The following is a 21,752-nucleotide window of genomic DNA, read 5'->3' on the forward strand; positions in this document are numbered from 1 at the left end:
CTTCCATCATATCATGTACTCCAGGAGGGCGAGGACCACATCTTCTATTTTTCTGTCTCTGCCACGCTGTTCAGAAAATATTAGGGATTTTGTAAATATTTGACGCATAAGGAATGAATTTGTACTCCTGTTAACTCTTAAGAACACCTAGGGCTCAAAGTGAGACAATCAAAGTTTCATGCACTAAATTTGCTTTCCTGGAATCTGTCATTTCCAGAGGGTTCCTAGGCCAGATAAATCCTGAAACCCAGAGGGACAGCCTCTCCAAGATTATCAACACCTACTCAACATGAAAAAGTCAGAATGTGCATTGCCTAAAGATCTTATAGGTTGGAAAAAGGATCAGAAGAGGAGGAGTTATAACAGAGAACGTAGGATTTAACAATTGAGTATAGCTTCTGAATCACTATTTTGATATTTTTCCTAGCCTCCAGTGTTTTGGAGCAACTAGAAGGAAAAATCTGAAAGAGTGAAATGGTAACCCATAACAAACTCTGAAATCCGTTCTGTAACTACTTGTTGAAGTGTACTTTGAAAAAATATTGCTTTTTCTTTGTATATGTATTATTTTTCACAATAAAAAATGTTAAAAAAAATAACAAATTTGCTGGTCAGTCTCCTATACTTTAGTTATATACTACTTTAGCCACAATATGTAACAATATAATTGAATTGAAATAAAAGAATAAAAATATACTCATCTGTTTGACAGGAGGTAGATCATTAGCTTCAGGAGTGATTTTGAAAAATGGAACAAGCAGATGGGAAGTTTGAGTTTTTCTAACAAGAAACAACTTTTGAAGTTTTACAAAGAAATTCAAGCTCATTTTTCAGCTCACGTATAGCCCCATTAACCTCTGTTGAATCCAATTCCATTTGTAAAAATAACAAAAATCTTTTGCAAGAGTGAGATTGCATTTGTGTTTATATGCAATTCCCTATATAGATGACAGAGTGAATCAGTATAGAAAATTATCCAGCAGGCTCTCATTCCCCAATCAAGATCCTGCTACCTAGCCTCAATATTCATTTATTCCCTCAAATCCATGAAAAGATGGCAAGGTGAATCTGGTAAGAAAGTCACACCGGTTTCAACTTCCCAAATATATTCAGGGCACACAATTTGAGAAGGATTATTTCTTAGTTCTTAGGGAAATCACTCTTGAGTCTTTATACTCAGCAGTGATCCACATAAGAATAAATTCTGGTTGGTAAAAAAGAGGAATGCCAAGGGAGATACTGATGTATTTATATGTAATTAAGCAAATGGAGAAACCACCTTGACACCATTTTGAAATTGCAAGAGGAAGTTTGAATATAAGAACAGAACCAAATAAAACTGAAGGAGAGCTCCTCCCCTGGCTGGTAAATAAGAAGTTAGTGAGTTGTGTGGGAATACACAAGCAGGAGGAAACATTCTGATGGATGGAAGCCAGGTTCCCTCGGAGGTGGATATAAAAAACATGGAAAGATAAGGTTTTAGAAGTAAACTAACCTTTGCAATGAAACATCAACCTGATCTATTGTCATCATGGCTTGTCATGAGTCTTGTCCTCAAATGATGCTGCAGCATTCCCACTGGCCCTGCCGCCACCATCTATTCCTTTGTAGAGTCTGCCTGCCCACCACCTGTCCACATGAGATCAGCCTCCTTCAGAAGACCTGCTGTGACACCTGCACACCACCCTGCTGCATGCCTGACTCTTACATGCCACCGTGTTGGGTACCCAACAGTCGCCACCCTACTCCAAACCTGAAGGGCTCCCTGTCACAACCTGTGTCCAGCCCTTGAGTGTGAACCACCTTGCTGCCAACCAAAGATTTCTCAAAGAGCTTGTTCAATTGCCCCAAGCACCTTCAACCATCATTAAGAGCTGCTCAGCAAATGGCCTACCACTGGAAGCACTGGAAGAAAAGTTTCTGACTCCATGCCATCAGTTTGGAAAGAAATGTGCTTTTCATGTTTTGAAAGATGATTTTAAATGAGAAGTGGGAAAACTGCTATCACAGACCTCCTTACTTTAAAACTCCATAAACACCACTGCTCTTTAAACCAGGCTCTGTCTCCTTAATACTATAATTACCCAACATCTCTTGACACATACATCATGAACCTATATATAGGTCCAGCAGATTACTCTTTCTGATGACATCAACACAAATCCCATAGCTAAAAGAAGTCTCAAAGGGATACTTAAATACCTGAAGAAAATTGTCTAGATAATAAAATACATCAGGCTCTAAGCTTAGGATTGTTTTTATTTCCAAGTTCAGTACCTACTTTTATTTTTTTCCTGCCTCTTCAAGTAAACTCACGTATGTCCTTAAAGAGCCTAAGAAACTGGCAATTAAGAGATCAACATACACACAGAAAGGACTCCAGAGTTGGAGTGATTTCTCCTTTTAGTTCTTGTTTAATTTTATTTTAAACTACATATATCACAGATGTGTAAATGAATGAAGACTGGGCAGGTTTTCTGATTAAATCCTTGTCTCATTTAGGTTAAGCTTTGAATGTAAAATTGCTTCGAAACTGTAAAGCACTTCACAAATGGAACAAATAATTTTGCTTATGTAAAGGACTATTATTATGCGGGGTTATTCTAAAATGAAACACCTTTTTTTTTTTCATTCTAATCTGCACTTCAATTTAATCCAATTTAATAAATATGTTCAGAATGCCCACCATGTGTCAGGTATTGTCCTAGGTGCTTGAGAGAGACAAAAAAGAATGAGACATGATTCCTACTTTCAGGGATCTTGGATTGTAGTGAGGAAGAGAAATACCAAAGATATATTATAATTTAGCCAGAATGAAATGAAAGTACAGGCAGCACATTTTGTGAGGCGAGAGAAGAATAAAAAAGATACAGACGAGTCATCAAAGGTTTATTTATGGAGGTAACATTTGAGCATGTAGATGAAGGATAAGTAGGATTTGAGAAGCAAATAATTAGGAAGGATATGTTAGGTAAAAAAAAAAGCAATATAAACAAAGTCACATAGGTGTAAAATGCCTAGGAGACTCTTTCATTTTTATGTGCTTTATGATATATATCAATATTTAAACTAAGATCAAACCAATGTCACTCATAGATTCTTGTTACCTGAAATGTATAAAGCTTACTTAACCAATGGCATTCAGGACTTCCCACTGGTTCAATTGAGTCAGCTTTCTTTTAAAAATTTTTTCTGGATTGTCCCCTGAGAAAGAACTTACCAAGGAATCTGTATTTTGTGTTTATTCCAACAATCATTTGCCTTTCAAATTTAAATTCTACCATCTGAATAGTTTCATGCTTATCATATGGAGACTGCAGAAGGGCAAATCAAGGTAAACTGAGGTGAAGGATGTCACATAAGGCATTCCTCAAAGGAATTTACAATCCAGTTGAAGGCCCAATATATGAAAACAAATAAACATGCAAACTAGGGAGTAAGTCAGTGAAAAATGTTGAACGCAATAGTTCTAAATCACATAGGGTTAGACTCCCTTCCAGAATCCACTGTCATTCTGTAAATACAAGCAAATGTAAATCTTATTATTTCTCCTTTTGGCTCCTGTTTAATCTTATGTCAAACTACATATATCACAGATGTGTAAATGAACGAAGACTGGGCAGGTTTCCTTGTCATGGCACCTTTAACAACCGATGGCCACGTTGCTGGGCGCGTCTCTCCTTCCAGTACATGTACACTTTGACTCACCACAAGACTGGCATAACTTCAAGGATAGAGACTCTTAAAACACACACACACACACACACACACACACACACACCATAGACTAACACAATCTTTGGGAATTCATTATAGATTTACTAAGAATAATGAAAAGAAGTTTCCTTCTAACCATTCTGTCACCTGGCTTGCTCAACAGAACCTGACTTTTATCATCAACAAATAAGACGTGTCTGAGATGCGATACATTCATCTCAAAGTAGCCACATCCATGTGAATTTATTGAGTAGAAAATGCTCCAGTTAATTATTTCACTTGCTTGTTCTATAGTTAGTAATTAAAAATACCATCACACTTTGCATATTATCCAAAATTAAGAAGAAAACTCAAGGGGAAGAGTATAACCTCAGAAAGTACAGCTGAATTGATTATCCATGATTCATGTAAGTTTTGGCATACCAGGACCCTCTAAAGATAAAATGTGATGATCTCGTGACAAAAATGGCAGGCCAATGAGTCAAAAGCATGATTGATTTAATAAGGGCAGGAACTCTTAATGGGCCACAAAATACCAAACTGATTAGAGAATCTTAGTGAAAAAGAGTGGCATAAACAGAAATAAGGCAAGGAAGCCTTCTGGTTGAACCAGCGCCTATTAGGGAGGATATATAAGAACCACAGAGTGAGAGGAGACATTTGCAACTTAGAAGTCTCATCTTTCATTTCTAGAAATCCAAAGCAAAGCAGACTCCCAACGCCATGGCCTGCTGTGGATACCTTCACGACTGCTGCTGCAGCGTCCCCACCGGCCCCGCCACCACCATCTGCTCCTCTGACAAGTGCTGCCGGTGCGGAGTCTGCCTGCCCAGTACCTGCCCACACACGACTTGGCTGCTGGAGCCCACCTGCTGTGACACCTGCCCCCCACCCTGCCACATCCCTCAGCCCTGTGTGCCCACCTGCTTCCTGGTCAACTCCTGCCAGCCCACCCCAAACCTGGAATCCTTCAACCTCACAATCCACGTCCAGCCCTGCTGTGAGCCCTGCCTCCCAAGCTGCTGCTGACGGATGACCGCGTTGCCCAGTGCCTGACAATGAAGGACCACGTCCTCTATTCAGTATTCACCTGTGTCAATACTTAATCAGAGGCTGGGTGGTCATCCAGCTGGCCCAGATATGGAAAACCCACCCTTCTTTCTAATAGCAAGGAAAGCAAGAATTTGCACTGCAGGTGGATATCATCTCTTATCAAAATACTATTGAACTCTTTAAGATCTCCTACTATATTTTCTTGGTCATGTGGTTTCTTGGATCTTATTCCTTATACTGGGTATTTTCATAAAGGCAAAATAATTTCTTGATGGGTTTCCCAATAAACTCTATTTCTCTGGCAAGATTGTGTTCTTTGTTCATGTTAGAGTTGGTGGCATGTTTCTTTCATTAAAAAAAAATACAAAGATTAGATAATTATTTTATTTTTAAAAAAGGAGCTGTTACGGAGTGGCTTGGAACTACCTTACTAACATGGCTTGCTGATTTTATCTAATATGTTCACCTTCTCTTCTTTCCTCTTTCTCAATACAAATTTGCCCTCAAATTGACAAATACAATTTGGGGCAAGCCAACACACATTTATCTACACTTTGCGAGGGGGTTCACATGCTTTACTCATTTAATCCTTACAGTAGCACTAAGAGATGAGAAAACTGAAACTTTAAGGGATGTTTTAACACTCTGAAAGTCTTAAGGTTTGCTACTAAGAAGACCAGAATTCGGCCCCTTGTATGTCTGGCTCTAAAGCCCAGTACTTTTGACCCTATTATAAAGCCTCTGATACTACTAGAGCCAGAAGGTTAATGAACGCAAATATGACTAAAAACATATCTCTACTTACACCATAACTCAGCATATAAATCTATCCCAGTTCATCTTTAGAATTCCAATACTTCTCAGGTGATGGACTGAGAGCTAAAATGCTGATTAAACATCAATCTGATTAATTGCATCTTGTGCAAATTATTCTTTTCCCAGACTAGAGAATGTATGCATATAATCTACCAAAGTACTGAGGTAAAACCAAAGGAATGCATGTGAATAAAGATACAGCAAGAAACGGTAGAGGCAAACGTCTCAAATAAACATGTTTTTAAATGTCCTAAGTGTGCCTGTCACCTACCAGTCTCTCCAGAAAGGGATTTCACACAGGATCTCTTGGGCTTATCAATAGTTCAACTGAGGTGCAAACAGGACTTAGACGCAATGGGGTAGGTGGAATATAACCCAGGACACCGTCAACAAAAGATGAAATCCATTTAATCATTCATTCGGCCTCCTCTATGCAAGCCGTCATATTCATGCTGGAAACACAAAGATAACAGAAATGTTATTACCTAAAGTGTCCTAAAGTTCCTCTCAAACTGGATGATGGAGACAGACAAGCAGTCATAACCACCGTATACAATATAGGTTCTATGTATACAATTAAAACGCTGTGTGAGTTCTGCTGCAACGGAGATGTGAAATGGCTGCTCTGAAGGCACACAGAAGGAACAACTAAAACAGAATCAGAGATTCAGTGTCAGGGATGAGGAATAGCTACGGAAGCTCTTTGAGTTACCCAGGCTAAATGTTCGAAGATGAATAGACAATACAAGTATGGGAGTGTGTTTTAGTTTGCTAATGCTGCTGGAACGTAATATACCAGAAATGGGTTGACTTTTCTAAAGGAGATTTATTAAGTTACAAATTCACAGTTCTAAGGTCAAAAATGTTCAAGCAAAGGCATCCAGAGAAAGATACCTTGACTCGAGAAAGATGGATGGCTTCCAGAATCCTGTCAGCTGGGAAGGCACATGGCTGGCATCTGCTGGTTCTTTGGCTTTTGGATTCAAACAGCCTGCCCATTGGCATTTTCTTTCTGCATATCCAAACATCTCTGTCTATGTCAGCTCTGAACTTTTTCCAAAATAGTTCCCTCTTAAAGGACTCCCTCTTAAAGTACAGTTCAGTGGTAGAATTCTCACCTGCCATGCAGGAGACCCGAGTTCAATTTCTGGTCCATGAACTTCCCCAAAAAAATAAACGAACAAGCAAAACAAAAAACAAACAAACAAAAATTCAACAAATGGTGCTGCAATAATGGGATACTCACATGGAAAAACAGGAAAAATAATGAAGTGTGACCCTGCCATATATCACACACACACACACACAAAAAAAATCTGCCCTGAACAAGTAGAGACACATCTCCATGAAATCACCTAATCAAAAGGTCCCACCTACAACCGGGTGGGTAACATCTCCATGGAAACAACCTAATCAAAAAAAATCCACCCTAAAAAATAGGTCTGCTCCCACAAGACTGCAGTAGGACTAAAAGAATATAGTTTTTCTGGGGTGCATAAATGGCTTCAACCCAGCATTGAAATATAAATTATTGTTATTGTAAATTTTAAAGTGAAGGATAAAGACTTGGTTCTATGAGAAAAAAAACCAGGTGGAAATTATTTCAACATTTAAGAAAAGCATTGGAAGGAAAATGGCATGCAGACCATCAAGATTAGAATCTCGTGGCCGAGAGATGTTGATTCCTTATCTGGAATATAATACCACCTTAAGGCAACCATAAAAGGTTAAAGGAATTGTTGCAGGTTTATGTTCAGCATTAACATAATAAACAGATTATATACATACAAAACAGATGTTCCAGTACAGAGGTAGCAGCTTAATAAATTACACAGCCATCAGAGGGCATGGTGTTTTTAAGCTATAGGAGGTGGTTCTGAATTACTGGAGTGAAGGATGCATTGATGATGGGGAGAAGAAAAGGATGAGACAGGGAAGAGAGAAATGGAGAGACTCCAAGGTGGGGGTCCCCAAAGCAAAGGGGTTTGGACTGAAACCTTGAAGCATTAAGATATTTAAAGCAAGTGACTAATATCAACCACTTTTTTCTTTTGTTTCTTCTTCTTATCCATCATTGATTTCCTTCTCCATTGTCCCATGTGGTCCCATTAACTAGAGAAAGATATCTTCCTGATATCTTGAAACTGGGCAAGTTCTTGGGGTGGGGCCTTTTGAAAATATATCATCTAGTCAGGAATCACCATATTTTTCCTACATTAGCTTAAATGAAAAAAATTAGCCTTTGTTTATACAAAAGATTCATCTTCGTTCATAAAAAACTGGTATGTTCAGTATTTCTGACACATACTTTAAACTTCCCTTTTAAACCACATAAAAGTTAGCTCAATTCCCACGAGTCCTATTTTTAGTTTATAACAAGTCAGTCACCAGGCCACATAAGGCAAATTATTTCAGCACTGCAGGACTCATTATCTTAATTCATAAACAAAGAAGAGAATTTCTCAGGTCTCTCAGACCACTGCAGAGACAACACATTTTAATAAAGTACTGCAAGTCCTGTCAGTAAAAGAGATGAGTTTATTATCATAAACTTGTTATATTATTTCTAATCTGCAACCCAAAATCGTATTTATAATTAGAGAAACATAATACTCAACATAAACCTGCAACAATTCCTTTAATCTTTTATGGTTGCCCCAAGGTAATATTGTATTCCAGATAAGGAATCCACATCTCTCATGACATTAGATTCTAATCTTGATGGTCTGCATGCCATTTTTCCTTTGCAATGCTTTTCTTAAACGTTGAAATAATTTCCACCTGTTTTTTCTTATAGAACCGAGTCTTCATCCTTCACTTCAAAATTTACAATAACCATAATTTATAGTAATACATAATGTGTGTGATAAAATCCTCCACCGTGCTCTAAGTTCCCTGAGGATAGGGATCATGTCAGTTCTATTCACTGCTGTATATCCAACACTTGGCACAGTGCCTGGCACATGGTAGCTGCTCAACAAAAGTTTTTAGAATTATTTTGAATGAATGAATGAAATCTTAATCAATCCTAAGTAAAAGGATGAACAATTTGGCAGGTAATTAAATAAAGCATTATAATCATAATACATTCAAAGATAAACCTGGGGGAAATCCAGGGACACCAGCAAAGATCATGACTCTCTCCCAAGCAAAACCATAGAGAAGTTTTTACATTTTTTTAATTTACTAACTTAAGAGTGACTTACTCTAATTGTAGGTATGGACTTTTAGAAAAATGTTCTGTATTCCTTATAAGGTTGCTCTTTCTTACTTACCTTCAGCTATTTTTCCTTCTTTTGTCTATTCTTTTATCTTTACCTTGCCCTGAGTTTAATCTGCAAATTACTTCAACGACAGTGATAATAATTTTTCTTTCTGTAGTAGTTTAGGGTTGCTGACAGCCTTTAACTCATTTGTCTCATGAGTCTCATAATAATCTTCTGATTTGGAAAATGTAGGTATTATCTTTGCAGAGGAGAAAAGTGTGTGTGTGTGTTAAGAGAAGGAGGGAGGTGTCCAGAAAAGTGAGCTTCTTACCACTAGAAGGAAGATAACCAGCAGTACTGGGACCAGTAAACAGCTCTTCGAACTCCAAATGTGCTCCTCTTGATTCAATACCATCCTCTAAAGCATGCAGACATGCCCACCGTCACACACTGACATACAGGTTTACCTAAAAGGGGAGATAGTGATAAAGCCTACGACATGAAGGATAAGTGAGTCAAAGTTGGGTGGAAAAGGGTTTGAGGCATTACAGTGAATAAATAAATATATATATACATATATATGTGCTTAAGTGAAAAGACAAGCTACAGAACCATAGGTATAAAATGATCCCTGTAATATAATAAAATGATAAATAAATTCAGACAAAAATAACTAGAGGGATATATATTAATATTAACAAAGAATTTCTCTCAATGGCAAGACCGTGGATTTGTTTTCTTGATACTTTTCAAAATTTTTCTAAATTTTCAGAAATGAAACAATATTTTATCATTAGAGAAGGGATTGGTAACTGTTTCTTTTGACTCTGCCCATACTTCTCAATACTGCACTTCTCCATGTGATTGTAATTTTGATCTTCAAGAGCTCCAAAGTTAAAAGAAATTCACTAAAATTAAGCTCAACTCTTTAAGAAACAAAAATAAGAGCCCTTCATCAGACTAATTGACATAGGTAAAGGTAACGAGAATAAAGACCGAATAGCAATGAAGAGAAAATCTACATACTCCAGGTCTACTGTCACTCATTATCCCCGGAAAGGCTGCTGTTGGAATTACAATAGATGAAGTCTTTGATGATACCTCATAAAGCTTGAATTCCACGGACAAATAACAAGAGCAATCAGTTCATATTTAGCAACGGAACTCCAATAAAAGCAAATTAGGAGAATAGAGACTCATTACAAACATCTAAATGCCAAAGCAATCAAAAGATAATTAGTACACTAACATAAACAAACACCAGGAAAGAAGCCTTCCGGTTGGACCAACACCCACTGGGGAGGGTATATAAGGGTCTGAGATGGAGGGTAGACATTCACACCTCAGAAGTCTCATCCTTCTTTTCAATCAAACCAAGTAAAAACACAGACTCCCAACGCCATGGCCTGCTGTGGATACCTTCACGACTGCTGCTGCAGCGTCCCCACCGGCCCCGCCACCACCATCTGCTCCTCTGACAAGTGCTGCCGGTGCGGAGTCTGCCTGCCCAGCACCTGCCCACACACGACTTGGCTGCTGGAGCCCACCTGCTGTGACACCTGCCCCCCACCCTGCCACATCCCTCAGCCCTGTGTGCCCACCTGCTTCCTGGTCAACTCCTGCCAGCCCACCCCAAACCTGGAGTCCCTCAACCTCACAACCCACGTCCAGCCCTGCTGTGAGCCCTGCCTCCCAAGCTGCTGCTGATGGATGACCGCATTGCCTGACAATGAAGGAGTCAACGCAGAAGCTTTGGCGTTCACCTGGGTCAGGACCTGCAACTAACTTACTCTGCTTTAGGATTTGGAGCAGGGGAGACGCTACCACTGACAATCCACCCAAAAGGAAACCTAGAGGCTCTTGATGGCCAGGTAGCTGTTAACAATTACCAAGTGAATTTCAACAGGTGGATGCAGACAGGCTTCCAACAGTTGTTCATGTCCTTCATAGTCAAGTATTTCTTTCTTTGGGGGCTTTGGGAATTTTGTTTCTAGCTTGGGTATCTTTCTGGAAACTGAGGAGCTTCTTCATGATCAACCTAATAAATTCCACATCTCTGGCATAGTTCAAATGTCTAAAATTACTTTTTGGTTTATTTCTGTCCATTCATTAAATGTGTTTCTTAACTCTAAATGTCAGGATTTTAAGGAAAACTGTGAACATCTTCAAAATGGAAAATGGTGGGAGTAGAGACAAATATTTCTTGCTTTTGATGTATTGCTGTTTTAAGAAAATCCAATGGCCTTGTGTAGAAGATGATACAATTTGTTCCCCTGCCTCCCCCACCACCACCCCGCCCAAAAAAAAAGGGTTTAAGGTGGGTTAGAGAATATGGCCCAAAGACCAAATGTGATGAAATGTATCAAGGAATCCAAATGATCTATACATGCAGAAAATCAATACTATACTAATGCCATTATTCATTCAAAAACATTTATTAAATGCCTACTATGTGTCCTATATTTTATTGGCCCTGCTCAAAATGAGCTGGCAGTCTGGCAGGTGAAGCAAATGCTTACATAATATTCATATGTTACTTCACACAGTTAACAATCATTCCTTGAATTTAGAAACTGTACTATAATGCAAATTACATAATTGCTCTATTGGTAGCATCAGTAGAGTGCTGGGGGACTATAAGGTTGAGAATGATTTAAATTGCTGCCATGAGAAAAAAAAGGAGGAGAAAGACATAATCAAAGACAAATGGACTGAAGCTTGTGATCAATAGGGTATGACGGAAAAGAAGGTGTCAAAGGTAGACCAGGTAGTGGAGTTATATCACTCCTGGGACAGAGCCTGGGACAGAGGAAGAGGAGGGAATTCCAGAGGAAGATACTATGTTCTGCTCTAAACATGTCAATTTAGCAGCACAAGTGGCATACACAAATGGAGGTTATGGCTGCTGGAATTTTCAAAACAGCGTTCTAGAAAGGCAGAGATGTATGGGGGGGTGTGCAGAAGTATGTGTAAGAGTTCCCCTTAAGTACGTACAGGGGGTTGGGTTTCACGTATGCAGTCTGAAATTCCATGCAGCCTAGCAGGCAGTGGCCGCTGGGGAGTGGACAGCTGAACAGAAAAGACAAAAATCAGTATCAATGAACACTGACGTTCGGTTTCAATCACAATGGAAAAATAACTCTGAGTACCTCAGGCATTTAGTTGATGCTCAAGAAATGACACACCAAAAGTGTAAAGATTAAAACCTAGAGTAAAGAACATATACCAAATTATACCTGCCCTAACAAAATCTAAAGCTAAGCCTGAGAAGATCAAGAGGATTTCCAGCAATATAATTTCCTTCCTGAACACAATATAGCACTCAAAACCACAACATTATCAAAACTTCTAAAACATAGCATCCAGAATGAAGAGAGCATAACATAAAGAAGCAGGGAAATGTAATCCATATCAAGAGAAAAAGCAGCCAATAAATATAGACCCAGCAAAGAATTAACAGAAAAAGATTTTACAATAGCTATTATAAATGTGCTCATGGACTTAAAGACAAAGGTGGAAATAATGAGCGAATAAGATGGAGAAATCTCAGCAAGGAAATAAAAATTATTTTTCAAGAAAGAAGCAAATAAAAATTCTAGAACTAAAAAATACAATATCTGGAATAAGGAATTCAGTGGATGGACTTAAAAGCAGATTGTATGCTGCAAACTAGGAGAGGGGTCAGTGAATTAAAATAAATCAAATTTTCCTAAGATAGATAGAAATAATCAAAACTGAAGAACAGAGAGGGAAAAAATATTGAAAAAAAAAGTAAGCAGAAACTCAGTGGCATATGGGACAATATCAAGTGTCCCAACATACAAGAAATTGGAGTCCCAGAATGGGAGGAGAGAGGAAAATGGGGCAGAAAATATAAGGGGAAGGGTTAAAATTTTGGTGATTTGTTTCACAAACCTACAGATCCAAAAAGCTCAACAAATCTCTATTATCAGCAAAGGAAATTTACCTATGGAAATAGGAATCGAGAAGGAGACAGGACACCATGTGGCAGAGAATTGCTGGAAAGCTATCACCCGAATGTTCAACCATAGGGTTGAGTTCAAGCGTAGAACTGAGTTTGGACTTCTAGCTTACAAAACTATGAGCCAATAAATTGCTGTTGTTTAAGTCAACCGGTATGTGGCATAGCAGCCCTGACAACCCAAGACAATAATCTTGATACCAAAATCTGAAAAAGACATTACAAGAAAATTGCAAACCAATATTTCTCATAAACATGGATAAAAAAAAACTTCCTTTAGCTAGTCCTATCAGCTATTCAAATCTAGCAACATAAAAACGATATCTAATGACCAAGTGGGATTTATCTCAGAAATGTAAGGCTTGTTTAACATTCAAAAGCTGATCAATATAATTTATCATGTTAACCAAATAAAGGAGAAAACTACATAATCATCTCAATAGATATAGAAGAATCATTTCACAAAATGCATTATCCATTCATGATAAAAAGTTCTCAACAAACTAGAAATACAAGAATTATCATTATTATTATTATTATTATCAACCGATAATGTCTGGGCAAAATCCTACAGCTAACAGTATATGTGATGAAGAAATATTGAAATTCCTCCTAAGGTCAGGTACAGGGCAAAGATGTTTGCATCCAACTCATCTATTCAATATTTTACTGAATGCCCAGGCCAATGTAATAAGGCAAAAAATTTAAATGAAAAGTAGAGATACTGGAAAGAATGTCTCCATTGGCAAACGACATGATTGTGTTTGTAGAAACTCCAAAGGAATCTATAAAAAGATAAACCTAGTAGGGATAATAAATCCATCAAGAATCCTAGTACACAAATTTAAGGCATAAAAAGTCACCCACCAGCACCAGCCGTGATGGAGCTGAAAGGAGACCATGGGCTCCCCCATCCAGCCTCTCCTCCTTCCAGCCACTGGCTGCCAATCTCCTCGGGACCTGTTCCAACAATCTGTTAAAACATGGTGGATTACTATGAAGTTCTAGACGTGCAGAGACATGACTCACCCGAGGATATTAAAAAGGCATATTGTAAATTGGCACTGAAGTGGCACCCTGATAAAAATTGTGAGAATAAAGAAGAAGAAGAGAGAAAATTAAACAACTAGCTGAGGCATATGAGGTGTCATCGGATGCTAAAAAATGGGACATCTATGACAAATATGGCGAAGAACGATTAGATGGTTGTGGTGGAAGTCATTTTGACAGTCCATTGGAGTTTGGCTTTACATTCCATAATCTAGATGATGTCTTCAGGGGATTTTTTAGTGGAAAGAATCCACTTTCATTTTACTTCTTTGAAGACCTATTTGAGGACTTTTTTTGGAAATTGAACAGGACTTTGTGGAACCAGAAACAAGGGCACAGGATCTTTTTTCTCTGCCTTCAGTGGGTTTGCATCTATTAGGGGTGGATCTTCTTTTGATACAGGATTCATTTCATTTGGTTCATGGGGCATGGGGGCCTCACTTCATTTTCTTCAACATCCTTTGGTGATAGCAGGATGGGCAACCTCAAATCTATATCAACTTCTACCAAAATAGTTAACAGCAAAAAAATCACCACAAAGCATATTACTGAGAATGGTCAAGAAAAAGTAGAAATTGAAGAAGATGGCCAATTAGAGTCCTTAACAACAAATAACGAGCAGCCACTAGGCTTGGATAACAAATAATTCGACGTACACATTTAACAGAAGTGTTAAACTATAACAAGCACCATTTAAGGATTAACAGGAACATTGTTTTGAAGATTTCAAATGAACTCTACTTTCAGCATAACTGTACCTAATCTGAATAAATAGCTCATTGAAGCACCCATTTGTCAGAGACTTTTGAGTTTATTGTTGGAACCATGTTAATAGGACCATTTTTTCCTTTTGCCTTTAAAATTTTTAATTTCTGTGTGCGCTCTGCTTTTTATTAAACTTAATCCAAGGTAAACCGTGATTCTTTATAGTGCTAAGATAAAATTGTACACTAACACGAGCATGGATCTTGCTCTTTCTATTTTGTTTCAGTCTGCCAAGTAGTCTTAGTCTGCTGTGAAGTTAATATTGCCAGGTTGACTCGTCCACAAAAATAATTTCTTTTTTTATCAATATTTATTAGCAAAATATATTAATACATTAATGGTGATACAGTTCTGGTTTAATATAAATTAAGGATGTTTTCTAGTCATGCATAAATGCCGGCAACTTAGTAAGTTTTGACAATTGTTTAAATATGTAACGTCAAGCTTAGCTTTTTATCATTTGTTTAAAAAAAAAAGAAAAGAAATGCTAAAAAAAAATAAAAAGGAAAGGAAAAAATAATTGTATGTCCATATACTAGCAATGAATAATTGGAAAAATATTTTGTAAATGCCATTTACAATACATCAAAATATAAAACATTTAGGAATAAGGTTAACAAAACATCTTTTTTTCATTTTATAATACTCTTCATTTGATCAAAAAATTTATCTTCTTTGTGTACAATGGAATGTTATATTCCCTATGTATTTTACAGGGTTACAAAATGCCTCTCATTTTAAATATCGCCCCAAAAGTAATTTCAGAAAAAGTTTCTGTGAAACTAAGCTTGAACTTTTAAAAAATCATATGGGCAAGCAACCTAAACAAAACTGGATTAATATGTCTTGCCTACTTAACTGCATGAAGATTTCTTCCTAAAAAAAAAAAACCTCATGCCATTTACAATACATCAAAATATAAAACATTTAGGAATAAGGTTAATAAAATATCTTTTTTTTTTCTTAAAGCAAGCTAGAGATAAGGATTCCTCCCTGATGGAGTTAGGGGAAAGGGAATGGCCAGACCTTTCTTTGGGGATCAATTCCATCCATGGCCATTAGGGAGTGACGGCTTTGCTTCAAATAAAGTACACTCTTTGCAGGGAAGACCAGACGCTGCTCAGAATGAGAGTGGTCCTCTCCATGCAGCTAGAAGTACAGGAGGTCTTTGTGCCTTTATAGTCGTCTCCCTCTTCCCACCATCAGTGGATCATAGACTGGCAGTGACTCTTCACCAACCCTATTTAGTGCTATACTGGGTTAAAAGCCAATGCTGGGCTGGCTGATATAGTCTTCTCCAGTGAAAGGTAATGAGCAAGATGGAGAAATAATCACTACATGATGTCATTCAAAATAAAAGGTTTGGGGGAGAAAAGGTCAGATACACTGGTAAAATGTTGGGCAGGCTGGAAGGAAATGGGGTATACGTGAGCAGTTCCTCCACACCAGTATAATCAGCGACCTTTTGAAATGCTAATAATCTGGTGGTAGAAATGCAGTGTCCTCAATAATCCAAACCAATGGGATTTGCACTAAAACTCACGGAACCCACATCCTCCAAAATCAGATCTTTGTCACTCTTAAAAAGGACAGGAATGATAATTTACAACACAACCAGAAAAAAAAGGAGCTGGTGAATTCAAGGACTATGAATGGATTCCAAAGACTATTATATTTTAGATGATGTACCAAAGGCGTGGAGAACTGGAAACTTGGATAGCACCAGTAGCAGACATGATTATCTGTGGACATGACATCCCTAACCACACATAACCATTCTCCTCCCAGGCAGCTTGAAGTGGGGGCTGTTGCCATTTGAAAGCTGCTTCTCAACTTTCTTTAGTTCCTGGACACAAGTGGATTCACAGTAATATTCTAACTGGAGGAACAGGCCTGAAAGGAAAACAACTTGGCAAAGGAATAATGAGATTTGGGAAAGGTCATGAGACATCCTTATCTATTAACATCTGGACTACCTACCTTTTAGGGAGTTCCCCTGTTTAGTCCAGAAAGAAAAAATGGATTAGATCAACTTGTTCCGGGAGTGCCGAACAAATGCAGTGCTTATATACAGGTGATCCCAGTGCTTTTTTGACTACATAGAAAAAAAAATGGAGGGAAAAGAAATTTAAAATTTAGAAATTTAAAATCTTCTGTAGGGAAAACTTTATTTTTTTAAACAAAGAAAGTATAACTATATTTAGGGATTAAAATAAAGGGCAGCTTAGGTGAAGGCACAGAAAGTATTTAACTGGGGGCATTGTCTGAACAGCTTGCTTTCCTCCTGGCCAGTAAAATCTGCCAAAGAAACCAGCAACCTTTCCCTTTATGCTTGTGTCATTTCTTTGCCAAAGAATGTCTCTGTGACACTGAAACGCTGGGGTGAGTTGAGGATCATTGCGTGTAGAGAATCATGCACTGTATCAGAAAAAAATGGGTCTTGAGTAGCTTATAGATTTGGGGGAAAAAAAACTCTTCAGCTGCATCTTCTTTATTAATTTGAAAATTTTTCTTTTTGGTTCCTTGGTATTACAAGATTTCATACTTACCCACTAGGAAAAGTGGTCTCCATAGAAAACCTGACAGGGCTGTTTCCATCCAGCTGGGTCGCTGCGGTAACCTGTGCGTTACAGTAATTTTTTTAGAGATGAAGGAAATTTGAACAAGGAAGAAGTCATTGGGCTGCCCAGCAATGCTGAACTCCAGGCCGCCACTCTTTATTTCTGGCATCAGTGGCTGGCAGGCAGCACTCCACGGTATTTCATCAACGGACATGTCGATACTCGCCATCAGTCTCACCAATCAGGGTGCGCCGACACCAGACAGGAGTGGGGTGCTGATAACCACATCATTCAGTTCTAAATTATCTTCTTGTTGTTCATATTCTAGGTTGACATCACAGCTGTTTCCACTTCCTGAGAGCCGACAATTAATTGTCGGGGGAATAAAAGACTCCTCTGTGGTTTGTAGTCTCCGCTTCAGCACCCTTACGTCCCTGTTGACTGGAAATGACTTCTCCGGATTCTTCAGGGAATTAGAGATTCTGCAGTGAAAAGTTTTTTGTCCACATTTGGATGCATCTGTGGCTGCCCTCCCTTCTTACCTCCATTTTCCACATGAAGGCGAATTTGGCCAAATTTATCATCCGAGACCCTAAACATCACCATGCCATGCAACTCCACCTTCTGTGATCCTCCGCCTCATCCACAGACACGTGCGATCTTCTCCTCAATCTTCATACACTTTCCAAATTAGTAGGTGGAGCATCCCTCTTGGTTGCATCAGAGGTGCGCTTGCCCATATTGGAGGACATGATCGTTTCACCTTCAGATTTCAATTTGTCCACAAAGTTGTCTACTTCCTTTCCTTTGGCTCCAAGTGTCAAAGCTTTGCTAGGGCCTGAAGGCCTGGCTGGTGCAGGTACCACTTTTGGTTTACCAGTTTCAATCGTGGTCTCTGTGATCATGGCGGCTGTGCTGCCTCCAGATGCAGCAGAGCTTCCAAACCCTCCAAATCCCGCTGCTGTGTTGCCCTGTCTCTCTGCATCTCTTCAAGGCTGTTGTAATTCCTTTGCTTTACCCCACATCTCAGCCTTGGCTTCGCGCTCTTGAGTCTCTCTGACTGCTCTGAACACCTTCTCCTCATGAGAACCTATCTCGGTGAAGGTTCCTTTCTGTGCCGGGTTAGCATTCTCCTGGCATCCCAGGGTGACAATTTCATCAAAAGCAAACATCAACTCAAAGCAGTGTTCAGATGTTTCATTCTCCTCTAAACCTTGGCAGTATTCAGGGGATCACTCTTGAGAAGAGCCTTAGGGTCTCCCTATCTTCTAAAATGTGTTTTGTTTGTTGTTGTTGTTGTTTGGTAGTGACCACAACCACGTACAACTCTCCGCTGGCTGGTAGACATATCTTAAGCTTTCTGTTTCAACAAATGTATGAATTTTCCAGTGTTCAGAAGCTTTGGAAAAGCTGCTAACAAGCCCTCAATCTGAGTCCCAGACAGCTCTATAAACTGTGGAGGAACAATCGCCTTTCCCATTTTGTGCAGACCGCTGCTGCCAACAGCACCAGGGAGAGGCAGGTCATGGGGCGCACCGTGCTTGGGCTCCACCGGGGCCAGGGCTGGGGTCTGGGGGAGGCAGCACCGGCTCTGGGCTGGGGTCTGGGGCAGCACTGGCTGCTCGGGACCTGCCGCCCCCCCCCCCCCCACAGGAGCTGCTGCGCTTTGCTTCCTACCAAGATTGTGGCCCAGAGCCCAAAATAGCTTTTAAGACCTCCTCGCTATAAAACCTAAAACATCGCTGAGAAAAACTAAAGAAGACATACATAAATGAAGAGATAGTCCATGCTCATTTTCTGGAAGGCTCTGTTATTTAGATAGCAATCATCCTCAAAATATATTCATGTGGTCATAATCAAAATTTCAGCAGGGTTTTTTTTTGTAGACATTGACCAACTAAGTCTAAAATTCTATGGAAGTGCAAAGGGCTAAAACAATCTTGAAAAAAGAAAAGAAAGTTGAGGGTTCTCACTTCCTGATATCAAGGTCGTAAATCTAGGTTAACTAAGACAAATGATAATGGCAAAGGATAGACAAACAGGATTAGAAGAGAATAGTAAGCCCGGAAACAGACAAACACATGCACAGTTGTTGAGTTTCAATGAATGTGTCTCTCCAATCCATGAAGGCAGAAAGTCTTTTCAACAAATGGGGCTGGAGCAGCAGGATAAAGGAGTGAAATAAATGAGCCTCGACCTCATCTCATATCATACACACACAGGAATATTAATGAAAATGGTTCCTAGTCCTAAATGTAAAACTTAAGATTACACATTTCTGTAGTAAAAATTTAGGATAGCAGTCTATAAGCTTAGAAGTCACCTCGGAGTACACAAATATTTCTTAGAGAGGGCACAAAAAGCCCTAACCAGGAGATATTACAAACAGGAGTTTATCAAGATTAAAAGCTCAGGGTGGGCCACGGTGGCTCAGCAGGCAAGAATGCTCGCCTGCCATGCCAGAGGACCCGGGTTCGATTCCTGGTGCCTGCCCATGAAAAAAAAAAATTGAAAAAAAAAAAAAGATTAAAAGTTCATGTGCATCAAAAGGCATCATTACAAAAATAAAAAGGCAAGTGACTGGCAGGGAAAAAATATTTGCAATTCATATAGCTGACAGAGGCCAGGTACCCAGAATATAAAATGAATTCCTACAAATCAGTGGTAAAAAGATTTTTTTTAAATAAAGAACCAGCTTGAATAGTTGCTTCACAAAAGAAAATATCCAAATGGCCAATAAGCACATGAAAAGATGCTCCCCATCATTAGTTATCAAGGAAATATAAATTAAACCACAATGAAATAACATTTCACACCCACTAAAGTGTATAAAATGTATAAAATTTCACAACACCAAATGTTGGTGAGGATATGGAACAACTAGATCTCTCACACATTATTGTGAGAATATATAACCGCTTTGGGAAAAAAGTCCAGGCTGTTTCTTATGAGAGAGACCATGCACTTACACTATGACTCAGCAATTCTACTCTAATGTTACTTACCCAAGAGAAGCAAAAACATATATCCACTAAAAGATTTGGATCAGAATATCTATAGCAATTTTATTCATAAGAGTCCCCAAATAAAAGCAATTCAAATGTTCATTCAGAGGAGAATGGATAACCAAATTGTGGTATATCCATATAATGAAATACTCCTCACTGATTAAGAAAATAAAAAGGATGAAGTAATACTGATACAAATGACAATGTGGATGAATTAAAAGCATAATGTCAAGCAGAAGAAACCAGACAAAGAAGAATGCACACTATGTGATTCCACGCATAAAATTCATGAATAGGATATACTCATCCACGCTAACAGGAATTAGAATAGTGGTTGCTTATAGGAGGTGGAACTGAGTGGAAAAGGGGCATAAGGGCACATTCTGGTGTGATGGCTGGGTATATAAATCTGTCAAACCTGCACATTGATCTCAAGAAAACCAAAAGTTGGAGGAACAAAAAGAACGTGTCCCCACAATTATGGAATTACTGGCGAGTAAGATTCATCAATTGGAGACCCTTCATTGGCATTATATTTTACTTTTGAAAAAGTGATAGACATTCGTATTGTTCATTTCCTGACAAGTTTGTGCAATAAATGGCACAGGTAACATTTTTCTCATTTTACAGTAGACTGAGTCCCAGTGGGGTCTCGTGACTAGATAAAGACTGTATAGCTAATAAGTAACAATGTTGGAATAAGAATCTAATGATTATGAACCCTTAGGATAGGACTCCTCCACCAATTTTCCTTGGCCTTCAGTGTTAAATTATTTTCACAGGAATCGTGTACCAAGACAATAACTTCTACTAAGAGCAGGGGATATATTTTTAGCAAACATTTATTAAGAACCTATTTTATTAGGCCCCATGCACTGGGGCTATGAAGTTTTAATGGGGCATTGTCAAATAAGACCAGTAAACATTGAAATAATTTTAAAATTGCAATGCAATGTGACAGCTGCTATAATGGAAGCAAGGACACATTGCTGTGGTTAGAGCCCTATCTCAATGTGAGGCAGCTGGGTGCCACTTTAGCTGAATCCTGATGCAGGAGTTCATCCAGGACAGGAATGGTGGAAGAGTATTAGTCAAAGTAAAAACCTGCAAAATATAGAGGTGTGGCTGGAGTTTGGGGTTAGTGAGAAGGAGTATCAAGAAATGAGCCAGTTTGAGGAAGATTATATACGCCATGATATGAAGTTTCAACATCATAAATGGAGAGTCACAAAAATAAACTTGCATTTCAGATATTCAGGCAGCAGTAGGTGAATGTTCTGGGGTAAGAGCATTTTACAAATCAAAATAATTGTGTTTTTATCATGACTTGCCATGACATCTATTTATTTTTCTCCATTCCCAATGTCCCTTCCTCTGAGGATGATATACTATAAAAACAATTCTGGGCAATTTCCTTGTAAGCTAAGAATGATAGCTACAGGCCATCACACAACACTGCATTAACTAATCAAAGCCAAAATAAACAGCCCTTCTTGGTGTTTATATACAATAACAGTAATCAACATTTTGCAAATAGAAATTACGTTGAGACAAAAGGAAATGTCTTACTTTACCTGCGACTTGAAAATAATGA

General features: G+C 38.6%; 1 protein-coding gene, 1 long non-coding RNA gene and 2 pseudogenes across 5 annotated transcripts in view; 2 read left to right on the forward strand and 2 right to left on the reverse strand.

The window, feature by feature from the left end:
- The window catches only part of LOC143687453 (uncharacterized), an 83,142-nt gene that overhangs the window by 51,793 nt on the left and 9,597 nt on the right, over positions 1–21,752 (reverse strand). For 2 of the 3 annotated variants that reach the window (XR_013177531.1, XR_013177533.1), the window contains one exon: positions 9,124–9,259. This is a non-coding gene — a long non-coding RNA (uncharacterized LOC143687453). Of the gene's footprint in view, positions 1–4,646; positions 6,235–9,123; positions 9,260–21,752 lie in introns of those variants that run through there. The other variant, XR_013177532.1, reaches the window with a different exon arrangement.
- On the forward strand, positions 10,140–11,024 carry LOC143685889 (keratin-associated protein 3-3-like). Its single transcript, XM_077163030.1, has one exon. The coding sequence runs from the start codon at positions 10,194–10,196 to the stop codon at positions 10,497–10,499; it is 306 nt and encodes a 101-aa protein (XP_077019145.1). The 5' UTR covers positions 10,140–10,193; the 3' UTR covers positions 10,500–11,024.
- LOC143685890 (coatomer subunit delta pseudogene) lies at positions 13,337–18,603 on the reverse strand (annotated as a pseudogene). The gene is made up of 2 exons (XR_013176788.1): positions 16,570–18,603; positions 13,337–13,747 (listed from the first exon to the last, which is right to left on the reverse strand). The product of XR_013176788.1 is annotated as a coatomer subunit delta pseudogene (transcript).
- LOC143685891 (dnaJ homolog subfamily B member 6 pseudogene) lies at positions 13,758–14,470 on the forward strand (annotated as a pseudogene).

The sequence above is a fragment of the Tamandua tetradactyla genome, chromosome 6, assembly GCF_023851605.1.
Source record: "Tamandua tetradactyla isolate mTamTet1 chromosome 6, mTamTet1.pri, whole genome shotgun sequence".
In the NCBI taxonomy this organism is placed as follows: Eukaryota; Metazoa; Chordata; class Mammalia; order Pilosa; family Myrmecophagidae; genus Tamandua; species Tamandua tetradactyla.